General features: G+C 53.4%; 1 protein-coding gene across 4 annotated transcripts in view; it reads right to left on the bottom strand.

Moving 5' to 3' along the window:
• RAI1 (retinoic acid induced 1) overlaps positions 1 to 13,620 on the bottom strand; it is a 208,427-nt gene that overhangs the window by 6,593 nt on the left and 188,214 nt on the right. For 3 of the 4 annotated variants that reach the window (XM_081839493.1, XM_081839494.1, XM_081839495.1), the window contains one exon: positions 1,893 to 7,611. In XM_081839493.1, the coding sequence (XP_081695619.1) occupies positions 1,893 to 7,595 (5,703 nt within the window). In that variant the 5' untranslated portion in view covers positions 7,596 to 7,611. Of the gene's footprint in view, positions 1 to 1,892; positions 7,612 to 9,431; positions 9,459 to 13,620 lie in introns of those variants that run through there. The other variant, XM_081839496.1, reaches the window with a different exon arrangement.

Raw genomic sequence — 13,620 nt, forward strand, 5'->3', positions numbered from 1 at the left:
AGCAGGGACAAGGTGGGAGGAGCAAATACTATGTGAGAATGTGCCTGGGAACAGAGGCTAGCAGCAGATAGAATGCAGACTGAGGCTGCGTGAGGACCAAATGTTTAAAGCGAGTGACTTCTGCCCAAGAAAGGGAATTGCAGCTCTGTAAGGGGGAAATGATAGTTGCCAGGATCCTGTAGGGAAAGCCATGCGCTTTAAATGTACGGTGCATGCACAGAATGAGAACGCAAGCCAAGCCGCTTCTGGGAATGTGCTGGACCACAACACGATGTTGGCCGGTGGTGGGTGAAATGGCGAGGGAAGAAGATATCCAAGGTTCCTGATTGAAAGCCTGGGAAATTATCCAGCCAAATGGCCTGGACAAGGGTCAACTCTTAAGAGAGATCACAGATCACAGAATGGGAAGGTTCCACAAGGGCCATCTAGTCCAAACCCCTGCAATGCAGGAACCTTTTGGCCAATGTGGGGTTCAAACCCACGACCCAGGGATTAAGAGATGCATGGCTGCTGTGGATGGCAAGGAACCTCATGTCCTCTTCTCCCCAGTGAACAAAGGTGTATGGCACCATGGTAACCTGGTCCTTCTTCCCAATCCTTTGCCTTCTGCTCCCCTGCAGACATAGAACTTTGAGTGTGATGACATTGCGTCCTGTTGCCTCTTTCCATCAGACACAGAGGTCCTGCTCTGGGTGCCAACCACAGATCCCTTGGAACATCTCATTTGGCTTTCATAAGTAGAGGAAGGCAGGAAGGGGATGAGGCCACACAGCAAAACCCCCAAATGGCATCTTCCCAGCAGCAGCAACATATCACTGTTTGGATGCTAGGAAAATGAGGATGCCCTGTTGTACAAATGGATAATTGGCACACAGATTTCACTGACCCCTGGGTGGCTTTTGTATGAATGAAAGGAATGCACAGAACATAGAGCTGCCAGGAGCTGGTAACCATGATAAATGGAACTTCCATGTACAAGGGAAGTATACCCCTGTATACCAAATGCTGGGGACAAGCAGCACAGAGAAGGCAATTGTTTTTAAGGCCCACACTTCTGCTTTCCAGGTGCATTAGCCGCTGCAAAGGTCTTTGGGCAGCAGCCCATAAATACAGTAACCGGATCATCACTGGCGGTGACTAGAAACTGAATGCAGGGAAAGCCTCTGGGGGTGTCATTGTCGGAGTAACCATATTTCTTAAACACGAACAGCAAAACAGGGAGGCATAGATTGCTCTGCTCAAAATGGCGCCAGGCTCCATCTTATGCTGGGGCGCAATATTCGCTTGCTGCAAACACACGGACCCTGTTCCTCCCCAGTATGCTGCTCTCGCTAAGCAGTGGGTATAAAAAGGGGCACATCTACTCTGCAGGGAGCAAGAAACCCAGGCCCCATTGTCTGCTGGGAAAAGATGGGGAACTACCCAAAGCAAATGTGGAGACCCCTGGAATTTGATCTGATGAAGAAGCGTTCTCCTTACATCCTTTTTGAGACACTCCCAGCCATGAAAATAAACCTGACTGAAAGAAGACTGACGGCAAAAGCAGCCAAGGGCCCTCCAACCCTCTAGGACTAATTTACAGTTGGCCAAGAGGCAGCATTGGGGTGAGACAGATCAGACTGTTGACTGGGCTACTGTGCTTCTTCCAGGAAAGGTTCCCCCGTAACTTCCAAGTAGGAACCAAATGCCCAACCAAACACATCAAAATTATACAGCTTTGGCCTCTTGGTTAGGATGCCCTGACCACCTCCCCAGAGCCCTGCAACCCCAAACCTTGTCATTCCTGCTTTTGCAAAGAGGTGTTGGCTTTTGGCGTACGGCAGGCGGTTCTGTCGGTGCCTGCGCCCGTGGCCTGCTCTAAGCGGAGCTTACGCTAAGGGGCGGACTCTTACCACGTCAGCAGCCATCTTTATTGCCTCCTGCAGTCCATAGAGCTTTCCTGCCACCAGGTAAACCCCAGCTGTCCAAACAGCGCAGGCCTCATGGACCCAGTGCTCCTGCGTGTCCCCGGCAGGGTCCGGAGGTGGCGGCTCCGCTTTGCCGCATTCGTGCCTCCTGGGCTTCTCGGCGGCTGCGGCTGCGGCTGCTGCTGCCGCCACCGCCGCCTCCTCTCCCTCTGTCCTCTCATCGCAGCAGTAACAGCTTTGTAGTTTCCTAAACATCCCCCTCGAACTGGAGCGGAGAGCGCTCTGTTTCGCTGAGTCAGCGCCACTGTCCAACCTTGGCGGCTTTCCACCCGGCGTACTAGTTGCACAATTATTATCTGTCGCTTTGAGCAGCCTTTCCGCCGGAGACGGAGGCTCCTCGCCCAGCCCGTCCACTTTGATCTTCTCTTTCAGCCGCGACTTCTTCTTCGGAAGGCAGTCCTCAGGGTAGTACGGCCCGCAGAGGTCCCCCTGGTCCTTGTAGTTGGCCGGGTTCCGGCACAGGCAGCAGACCAGGCAGGTGGCGTTGAGGGCCTTGGAGACCACCGGGCCGAGGTGCATGGCAGACGACAGAGGCAGGGCGGCCCGCGGCTGCTGGAGGGATGCGGCCCCCGAAAGCCCGGCTTGGGCAGATGGAGACGAGGAGGAGCGCTCGCTATTGTGCAGCCGGGCCTCTTCGGCGGGAGAGTTGACGACAGTGCAGGTGGTGACAAACTCGTTCTGCTTCTCCACCCGGACGTACGGCGAGAAGGGGGGCGCCCGGCTGTCCGACCGCAGCCGCTTGCACGAGACGTACTTGAGCCGGATTTCGGGCTCGGCCGGGCTCAGCAGGGGAGCCTGTTGCGGGTGCCGCCTCTTGGTCCTGCTCTTGCACCTCGAGGGCACACTGGGGGCCTTGCGGCGGCTGAGCCGCTTCCTTTGTCTCTTGGTGTAGCCGTTGTAGTTGGAATGGTTGGCCCGCTGCTTCTGGGCCCTGGTCTGGGCCTGCGAGGACCTCCCCTCGGAGCTCTCGGCGCTGCTGAAGCCTTTGTCCTCGGCCTTTGGCTTCTTCGCCTCCCTTTGTCCCTCCTCGCCTTTCCCTGCTGCTGCCGCTGCTGCAGCCACCGCCTTTTCTCTGGATGCAAAAAGCAGAGCGGGGCTCAGGTGAGGGCACTTCTCCAGGCTATTTTTGGCCGTTCGGAAGGCTGCCACTTTCCCTTTTCGGTTCCTCTTCTTGGGCAGCAGGCCGGTGCCGCTGGCAGCCATGCCGTCACCGCTGTGCTGCAACGTCTCGGGAGATGAATAGGCCTCACCCTTGAAACAGTTGGAGGACAGTTTCTTACTGTTCATTAGTTTTCCTCTGAAGGATCTGTTGTTCGGGCTTCTGCATAATTGCTCGGCTGCTGGAGCGGCGGGAGCCTTTTGTGACAAGGCCTGGTTTAATGGCCTGGCTTCCCCCGCCGCTGGGGCTGCGCCTGCATTCTTTGAGGCCTGCTCCCTCTCCGGTGGCAGGGACGGGCTGAGGGGATTACTGTGGGAGGTGGCAGCAGGGACAGTGAAGGAGACGGTGGCTGTTCGGCAGGCAAACTTTTTCAGGTTGGGAGAGGTGATCTTCTGAACGATGGCTTCCAGCTTCAGGCCCCGGCCTTTCCGTGGGGGAAGCACTTTCGTCTTCATCGCTCCCTGGAAGGCGGCCCGAGAGGTGATCTTGATGCAGACATCGGGGTTCTCCTTCGCCTGAGGGGACTTGAGCACCACTTCGCAGGAGTTCTTAGGGGACAGCTTAGCTTTCGCCTTTTTGGCCAGCGGCATCCTCTTGAACAGGCCGGCAGAAGCTTCCGGCTTCTCATCCTTCCCGTTGCTGCCGCTGTGACTGTTGCTCCTCAGGACCAAGTTCCTCTTTTTCGCAGGAACCGGTGGGATGAAGGCCGACTTCCTCTTCAGGCTGTGAAGCGGTTGCTCGGACACCTTGCCACCCATTCCAGGCCTGGCTTTTGGGAGTGCCAGCCTTTTGCTCTCCCTCTCAGACCTACTTTGGGGGCTGACCTTAAAGGAACCAGGGAAGTGGTTGTTTGGCAGAACCTTCTTGGGTGGCTTGCCCTCCTTGAGCCCGGCATCCATGGCGCTCTTCTCTCTCCTCCGCTTGCTGTAGAAGACCTCCTGGGTCCTGGTCCTGGAACGAAGGATCATGGACTGCTGGTCTTTCGCTTCCGTTTCAACGCCATCGGCTTCTTTCGCCTTGTGACCAGAGTCTTCGCTCTGTACCAAATTTGAGACCGGAGGGGAAGCAGAGTTGCTGGGCTTTGGAGAAGGTTTGCCATTGGCCTTCCTAGCCTTGAAAGCGGCTCTCTGTTTCAGGACGCACGCTGTCTTCTTGCCTGACTTCTCTTGAGGGGTTGAGGCTTTTGCACCTTCCAAAGGATCTGGCATCCTGGGCTCAGTCAACGCAGTGAACGAGCGGGTACACATCCTCGCTGGCAAGCCTTCTGCTGGAAACCGGGGAGTTTGGCCATGGGCGCTCTTACTTGGCATTTCAATCAGGTTGTTTGGACCTGGGCATTTGCTGGCCACCATGCCAGCTGCCTGGTTGCCCGTGCATGGGCTTGACATGGGTTGGACGGGTTCCTCGCCTCCCGACAGCCTGCAGTGGACCTTCTTACTGCGAAGGCTCTTGCCCCTAGATGTTGGTTCTGAGGTTATTGGCACCTGCTCAAGAGAGCCTTGGTTAGTCACCAGCGAAGCTGCCAGCGTCTCTGCCTTATCTGGAAGGGCGTTTTCACTTCCCACCACCTCCTCCTCAGGCTTCAAGTGGTGCAGGGAAGATTCAAACCAACTTTTTACTTTTGTCTCTGTGCCAACGGCTGGGCCCAAGAGGATAACGGACTGATCAGATAAGTGCGAAGGAGGAGTGGCACTCTCTTTCTCGGCTGCGTTTGCCATTTCTTCTGCTGAACCTGGCGTGTCTTGCAGGGAGAGGGCTGGGGCGTTCTCTGCTGGCTTAGGTGTAAAAGCATCATAGGTCAAAGACTTTTGTTCAGAAGCCGCTAGTTCACACAAAGAGGAGTACTCTTCAGGTTCCAAATCAGATTCTTTCAGGTCTGGAGAGGACATCATGGGGAGTTCACTGAAGTCTCCTCCTGAGCAGGACTGTCTGGTGGTGTCTTCCAGCCATCGCTCACTGTCTGCTCTGGTGGCCTCGTCGTAAGTCAGATTCTCTCCCTTGCTTGCCTCCTGCGGCTGATTGAAGCCCTCTGCTTGTTGGGGCGCCTGCTCAGCATCGCAGAGACTCAGGCAGCAAGCATTTTTTTTCTCCTCGGACGTCTCGCTCAGTTTGCCAGAGAACAAACTCTTGGAAAGGTCTGATCCTTGGAGGCTCGACCCCAGCTCTTTCCACGTATCGCTGAGGTTTTCGTCTGGCCAGTCGAAGTTCTCCATGGCATTTTCAGAACCCACCGAATTGGCCGTGGCATTTGAGTAGCAGCTGAAGCTCGTGGCCTCGGAGCTGGAAGTGGCAGCCGAGATGTTGGGTTTGGAATTGTAGCCCACGGAGCTGGTCGTTTTCAGGGTATTTTTCGTCTCTGCTGTTGTAAACGCCACCTGAGAGTTGTTGTAGACTTCCTCTGTGAAATTCTTCCCGTTATTCCCCCCCAGAGCTTTGTCCAACTTCAAGGGCTCAGCGAGGGCATTTGAGTCCCCCTGATTGGACCACGGACTTTTGACTATGGAATCCAGGCAGGTTCTGTGGTTCTCTAAGTGGAAAGGGGATTTGTCAGGGTCTTTGTTTGGAGCAGGGGGGCTGGCCCAGCCTTTGTCTGCTTTCTCGTTGATAGCATCTTGCAAACCGATGATCTCAGAGGCGAGCTCCTCCTGAGACAGGGCGCTGAGGAGCAGTCTGGGGCAATCCCTCTCATTGGTCACAAACTTGGTGAAGCTCTCCAGCGGCAAGCTGGTGTGGATGCTTTGGAAAGAATCGTCCGACTTGGTGGACATATCGTCCGGAGAAGTCACCGAGCACGTGGATACGGACTCGGGCTTCGCCTTGGAGTTGCTGTTGACGCGAGCTGGGCTGCGGCTCTGGTTGCAGTAGAGGAAGCTCCTTTCCAGCTGCTCCTCAGATCCACTCAGGTAATCCCCATCCTGGGTTTCAGCGTGGACCGACTGCGGGGTGCTCAGGGGGTCTGAAAGGGGAGTCCCTGCCTGCTCAGCAGAGTAACTGTTGCCTTCGGGGCTGCAGTGCTGACCCTTGGGCAGCTCAGGGGTCCTTGGCGGGTTCTTGATGCCCTTCTTCTGGGGCATCCCCGTGGACTTGGAGAGGAGAAGCTGCTGGACAGTGTTGGAAATGTTTTCGACTTGGGAGGTGAGCGCCGTCAGGCTCTGCAGGCTGAGATCCGACAAGAGGTTCTCGGGGATCTTCTCCTTCGGCATGCTCTTGCAGTTGGCGGGCGGCTGGGCATCCGGGCTCGCCCCGTCGGTCGGCGAAGGGTTCAACAAAGGCATAAAATGGCTATGGTCGGAGAGGCTGGCTGGGAAGTTCCCCGTGCTCAGAGACTGCTGGCTGTATTGGAAATTCTCCAAGTTGGGCATCAACGGGGAAGGCGTCGAACTGTACGAGGGAGACCTACCAACCGAACGAGCCGGGGAATGGCTGGAACTGGGGCTGAACGTTTGGTAATACTGGTCTGGAGTCCGCACAGGGGCATCGGCTTGACAGTAGCTCTGTCCCGGCTGGTTGTAATGTTGGTATTTTGCGAGGTTTTGATAGTGAAGGGCTTCCTGGGCATGGTGTCTTCCTTGCATGGACTGCTGCTGCTGCTGCTGTTGTTGTTGTTGCTGCTGCTGCTGGTCGTAGCTGATTCGGTTCGGCTGATAGCCATGTAGGCCCTGGACCCGCTGCCCAGAGGGCAGGCTGGCGGCATTCCCCAGAGTCCTTTCGTGCTGCGGTGGCGCCGAGGGAGCGTTGCAGCTTTTGTAGGAATGCGCGGCCTGGCTCCCGCTCTGGACGGACGTGTACGTCGAGGAGGCCGGGAACGACTGGGAATGCTGGGTGAAGTGGGCGCCCTGCGGGAACGACATGGGGGAGGCCACGTCATTCTGGATCTTCTGCCTCGGGAGCTTGGGGTAGGTCAAGGTGGGCTGCTGCTGCTGCTGCTGCTGTTGCTGGAGGTGCAGGGAGTGAGTTCGGAAGGGGAGCTGAGGGGCCTGCTCGTGGTATTGCCTGGTGCCGGAGGAGGCGGCTGTCTTCTTCAACAAGTTCTCCTCATATTTAGCCACCCCTCCCGGCAAGGGTTGCGGAGGTGGAGGCGGCTGTTGCTGCGGTGACCCCCAGGCCTGCAGGCCTTCCTCTCCGGAATAACGGGCCGGATAGGGACTGTTCTCTTGGACAGCATAATTTGGGAAGGACGCCGGCCGGCCTGGGAGCTGCTGGCTGCGTAGCTGCTTATTCCCCCGGTGATATTTCTCCACGGTGCTGTTCTCCCCGTACCCCTGGTAAGGCAGGGGGGGCTGCGGCGGCGGCTGCGGCGGCTGCTGCTGGCCGTAGTACTCCTTCGCCACCATCCTCTGACGCTCGCAGTGCGGCCCTGCCTGGCTTTGATGCCTGTAATTCTCCAGGCGTGATGAATCTTGCGAAGATGCCGGCTGGTAGTTCTGCTGGTTGCCATGGAAACCACACCTTTCGCGGAAGGACTGCATGGCTGGGCCTTGTTATCTGTGCAGAGCGGGGAGAGAGAGAGAGAAAGACAAGGGGGGTTCAAACAAATGGATTTTCTTCTTCCCTGCTTTCCACCTTTCCACCTTGTATCTCCCCCAGCCCGTCTCCCCTGTTGCCTGTGCTTTAAAAGCAAATAAACAAACACATGAGGCGAATGCTTAAAATTATATATGTACGTGGGTGTGTACATACATAATGGATAGGCAGTATCCATTATACTATACAGATAGCTGGATGGATAGATGGTAAACAACAACAACAACAACAACAAACTGCTCTTTCACCGCTGTAAAAAGCGTTATTCTGGTCTGGGTGCAACGTTCTGACTTTAAAGAAGGGAGAGAATGGAGTCTCTCTTGTAACCCACTCCCCAAAAAACCAGGGAGAAAATTTGGCAAGATGTAAAGCAATCAGCCTCAAGAGAATGGTGTGTGTGTGTGTGTGTGTGTGTGTGTGTGTGTATGTGTGGACTCACAACAGCAGGAGGTGGTGGAACAATCCATACCATTTCATACTACACTCCTTTTCGGAATGCTCCCCCGGTTAAAAAGCAAACAACACCCCGAAGGAACAAGCATAGCACATCAGGGACAAAGGCCAGCCCCTGCACGCTAAGCTCGTTTTCTCATTGCAGGGACCTTTTCGTGAAACACTCCACTTAGAAGTGATGCAGTCCCTTCGAGGACTTGGGCAAGGCGATTGGGAAGGTAGCAGCCATCCAGCTGCAGGTGTGCCTAGAGGAAGCCAATTATCTAGATCCCTCCCCAAGTCCCAGGCTAGCACGCCAGAATTATTTTCAGCGGCACAGCTAAGGTTGGTAAAGAAAAGATGCAGCTAGGCTTTGCATGCACCAGCAAGCACGGGTCGGCCACCCATTCTGTGCTCTCTTTGAGTCAATACGAAGTCGGCAGTGGTGTCCTGGCTACGGATGGCGGGGGTAGGGGCAGGGGCAGGGGAAGAAATTCGTTGCTGTTTGCATTTTGATGAGACGCAGCCTAATTTGCACTTCTTGAACCACTATATGAGCCGAAACGCAGCTATCCTTCAAACTGTGCACCTCTCGAACCAAAGTGGGCAAAAACGCTCATGGTAGGGAGTATTGCCCATAAAAATGCATATTTTTGTGGGGGAGAAGCATACAAAAATGTGGGGGAATTGCTTGCAAAAAAATGTGCTTATCAGATTGGAACAAAAAAGAGAAGCTGGAATTGACAGATTCATCCATCCTTAGCTGTATTTTTGCATCCCTCCTCCAAACATTTTCATTGTTAAAACAGCAGAGAGATTATATTCTGATATTTCTGGCTCCTATAATCTGGTTGCAAGGCCCAGGATCTGTCCCTTCCAGCATTTGATCCTGCAGTTCCTCAGCTCTCTGGCCTGGATGCTCCTCCTCACCCTTCCCCCTCCTTCCCTCTCCCCATCCCCCCCCCCACCCTGCACCGACACAATATCTCCCAAGCACCGCTCCGCAATTGCTGCAGCTCCATCTGGAATCTGTCTGCTCTTTACAACTGACGTCTATTAGGAAGGCAGCGGAGAACAGCAGTGATAAAACCACTCTGGGTTTCTGCAGTTCTCTGCTGCGCCGCCGAACAGCGAGAGCACCTGCTTTTGTGTGTTTTCAGCTAGGGATGTTGACAAGATGCAGGTTTTGCATTGAGCATGTCTTGGGGCTCAGGAGTGATGTGTGCACTCCTCCCACCAACTCTACAGATCTAAGGGGAGTCTCGATTCCGCTCGCTTGGCAACATCACCCAAAGATGCTGTTATCACCCAGCCGGTGGGCTATATTTAATACCTTTCCCCAGCACAACCTGAACCGCGTCACCGTTCTTCCTCCCCTGTGCTCCGCCGCAATCTGCTGGAAATCATGTCCGTGCGGCGCACAGACAACATGCACAGGGCAATTCTGTGCATGCCGGATGGTTTGAGCATGTGCAGATTGTGTCCTCCCGTAAAAACCTGCCTGCACACGAGAAGGCCTGCTCTGTGTCCCCACAACTTCAGGGATTAAACAAGGGGTGGGAAGAAAGCACACAGAACAGCTCCTTCCCGACCTTTGCACTCTGGCTTTCAAGCTCTCTCCCCCCTGGGGTTTTCTCTTGACCTCCTTGCTATTGACCTTTTGAGGCACTACTGATTTTTTGTGTGTGTCTTGGATTTCTTTTTCTTTTGCATGGTTGGGAAGAATGAAGAGGGCTGGTCTGTTCTGTTCTGCTGTTGCCACGATGCTGGTCTTGCACCCCCACCCAACTGATCACAGAATCATAGAATTGGAAGGGACTACAAGGAACGCCTCGTTCAACTCCCAGAAATGCGGGAATCTTTCACCCAACGTGGTGCCACGATCCTGAAATTAAGAATCTCATGCTCTACCGACTTGAGCTATCCTTCGGTGTGGTTATGCTTCTTTGTGTGGTCGTTGCTGGTTTTTGTGTGTATTTCAATTGCTTTTTTAATGAGCCGCTTCAGGTGTTTGAATTTTGAGAGGGAATATTTTAAGGCGGTTAGATTGCACCCCTGCGCTGCCCCTGCAAACACGCACAAAGCAGATCTGTATGGCCAGTGGCATCAGGATCCCTTGTTTGTGTGCCGGAGATCCACAGTTCAGAGAAGGGCGACCAAAACAGTCGTGGAGATGGAGTGACTCTCCCACGGAAAAGGTTTGCAGCGTTTGGGACTCTTTAGTTTCGAGAAAAGCTGAGTTAAGAGGCAGCACCAATATAGGTTTCTTAAATTATACATGGCATGGGGAAAATGGACAGAGAAAAATCCTTCTCCCTGTCTCCAAAACATGAGAACTCACGGATATCCAATGAAGCCGGAGGGTTGGAAGATTCAGGGGAAATAAAAGGAAGTACTTCATTATGTGACACATAGTTAAACTTTGGCACTCGCTGCCACAAGAGGCGGTGATGGCCACCAATGCAGGTGGCTTCAGAAGAGGATTAAGCAAATTCATGGATGATAAGGCTGTCAATGGCTATGAGCTACAATGGCTCTGCTCTGTTTAAATGGTCAGAGGCAACAATGCTCCTGAATGTCAGCTGCTGGGAATTACAGCGAAGAAGGTTGTTCTTGGGCTCAGATCCTGCTTGCAGGTTGCCCACAAACATCTGGTTGGTTATTGTGAGAAGAGGATGCTGGACTAGATGGGCCATTGGCCTGATCCAGCAGGCTCTTATTATTTTTTTATAATAATAATAATAATAATAATAATAATAATAATAATAATAATAATACAGTCATACCTTGAGTTAAAGACGCCTCAGGTTGAGCATTTTCAGGTTGCATCCTGCGGCGACTCAGAAGTACCGGATAGGGTTACTTCCGGGTTTTGCCACTCGTGCATGCGCAGACGCTCAAAATGATGTCACGCGCATGTGCAGAAGCAACAAATCGCAGCACACGCAGACGTAGGTTGCGTTCTGCTCAGGTTGCGAACGGGGCTCCGGAACGGATCCCGTTCGCAACCAGAGGTACCACTGTAAAATAGCAATTTTATTATTTGTACCCCGCCCATCTGACTGGCTTGCCCCAGCCACTCTGGGCGGCTTCCAACACATATAAAAACATAATAAAACATTATACATGATAATGATGCTCCCACCCTTTTTCCTCGCCACTTCTTGGAATGTTTTCTTTTCTTTTCCATACGCACACCCTGACTGGGGGAAGAAAATGTATCTGGCTGGGTTGGAACCCGACCAGTCATCCTCTAGCTTTGCTGAAGCCCGCAGGCTAGATGCGAGCTACGCCTGCCTGCCGCAAAAGATGTGCCCACACCTGCACGAACATTTGCACACAGCACACAGGTATGTCGCCCTTGACACCCAGACTGTGGAGCAGATGGGCAGCAGCCAATTGAGCACTGGCATGCAAAATGCCGCAAGTCCCAAGGTATCGCCGGGATGGATGAACAGGAGGGAACACGAGGTTGGCGTGGAGGAGGAGCTGAGGCTGGGGAATAGAGGCTGGAGGAGGCAGGTATATCTCCCTGCCAGGATCTGGCTGCCTCGGTTGAAGAAGCAGGACTCCCACCACGCTCCTTCCCTCCTGGGGAAAGGAGAGCAGCAACAGAATCTGGAAAGGGTGTTAGCCCACCGCTAGGGATAGAGCAAGCAGAGTCAGAAAAGGCAGGTACAACCTGGTGGCCCAGGCCCAGAGGCCCTCCTGTGAAGAAACAGATACTGTACATCCTTCCTGGTGCAGTGAGCATCTACAAGGTCAGCAATCCTGCACAGCAAGAGAGTCTTGGAAAAGAATGTGCTTTGCCCAGTCTTTAAAAGCTTGGCGGGTGGGTGTGCCATCTCATTGGGACAGTGTTGTTACTACTGTGTAGTTCTGGTCTCCCTGCCCTGATCTTGGGATTCAATGACTAACAGAATTGTAGAGTGGGAAGGGACCCCGAGAGTCGTTAGCCCTATGCCCAGCAATGCAGGGATCTCAACTAAAGCACCCATGACAGATTGGCCCTGCAACATCTGCTTAAAAACCCCAATGAATTGCACATTGACTCCTTAAGACTTGGACCTCTGCTTCTCGCCTGGCTGGCCTCACCTTCCCTGGCCTCTAGCCTGAGTAGAGCAGCTGCAGGAAATCATCAACTGTTGCTGAGTCTTCTCTGCCTCAGTAAATACCTCTAAGCAGAGGTTGGGTGGCTATCCATCATGCTTTAACTGAGATTCCTTCATTGCGGGGGGTTGGACTACATGGCACTTGGGATCTCTTCCAACTCTGTGATTCTTTCTTACTCTCAAGTAAGGGGTCTGGGTGGGAGCCAGGATGCAAACACCCTCTCTGCTTGCACACACAGGAACCCTTCACTATATGTGCTCTCCATGCCACAGATGTGCAAACACACACTCATGGACTGTATGGCTGCTTGCCAGGGCTTATAGCCCACACACAGTCTCATTGCTGTCAACACAGACCACAAGTGTACATTCACCCACAAAGCAGCTCATCCCCCACAAAATTTGCCATTGACTAAGAACTGCTTAAAGTTCTTCCCTTAAAGAAGGCTGATTGCCGAAGAATTGATGCTTTTGAATTACGGTGCTGGAGGAGACTCTTGAGAGTCCCATGGACTGCAAGAAGATCAAACCTCTCCATTCTGAAGGAAATCAGCCCTGAGTGCTCACTCGAAGGACAGATCCTGAAGCTGAGGCTCCAAGACTTTGGCCACCTCATGAGAAGAGAAGACTCCCTGGAAAAGACCCTGATGTTGGGAAAGATGGAGGGCACAAGGAGAAGGGGAGGACAGAGGACGAGATGGTTGGACAGTGTTCTCGAAGCTACCAGCATGAGTCTGACCAAACTGCGGGAGGCAGTGGAAGACAGGAGTGCCTGGCGTGCTCTGGTCCAGGGGGTCACAAAGAGTCGGACACGACTAAACGACTAAACAACAACAAAGAACTGCTGACTACACTCATAAACAAAAGCCACATCTCCTTGGGAAAGGCTGTGATGCCCTTTTGCCTTCTACCCAAGAACACAAGAAGCTGCCATATACCGAATCAGACCACTGGTCCATCTAGGTCTGTACTGTTGACACGGACAGGCAGCAGCTTCCCAGGGTATCACACACAGGGTTGTTCTCTCTCCCTCAAAACACGAAAAACTCACGGACAGCCAGCAAAGTTGAATGTAGAAGAATTCAGGACAGATAAAAGTAAAGACTTCTTCGTGCAGTGCGTCGTTAAACTATGGAACTCACTTCTGCAGGAAGATGTGATGGCTGCCAACATGGATGGCTGCAAAAGCGCTGGCAAATTTACAGGGAAGCAGGCTGTCAATAGCTACTAGACATGATGGATGTGCTCTGTCTCTACGGCTGGAGGCAGCAAACACTTCTGAATATCGGCTGCCGGAAACCAGAGGAGAAGAGAGCTCTCGGGTCCTGCTTGTGGGTTTCCCATTAGGACATCTGGTTGGCCACTGTGAGAACAGGATGCTGGACTGGATTGGTCCTGATCCAGAACAACCTTCTTATGTTCCTAG

Source organism: Podarcis erhardii (genome assembly GCF_964252035.2).
Source record: "Podarcis erhardii genome assembly, chromosome: 14".
Lineage (NCBI taxonomy): Eukaryota > Metazoa > Chordata > Lepidosauria > Squamata > Lacertidae > Podarcis > Podarcis erhardii.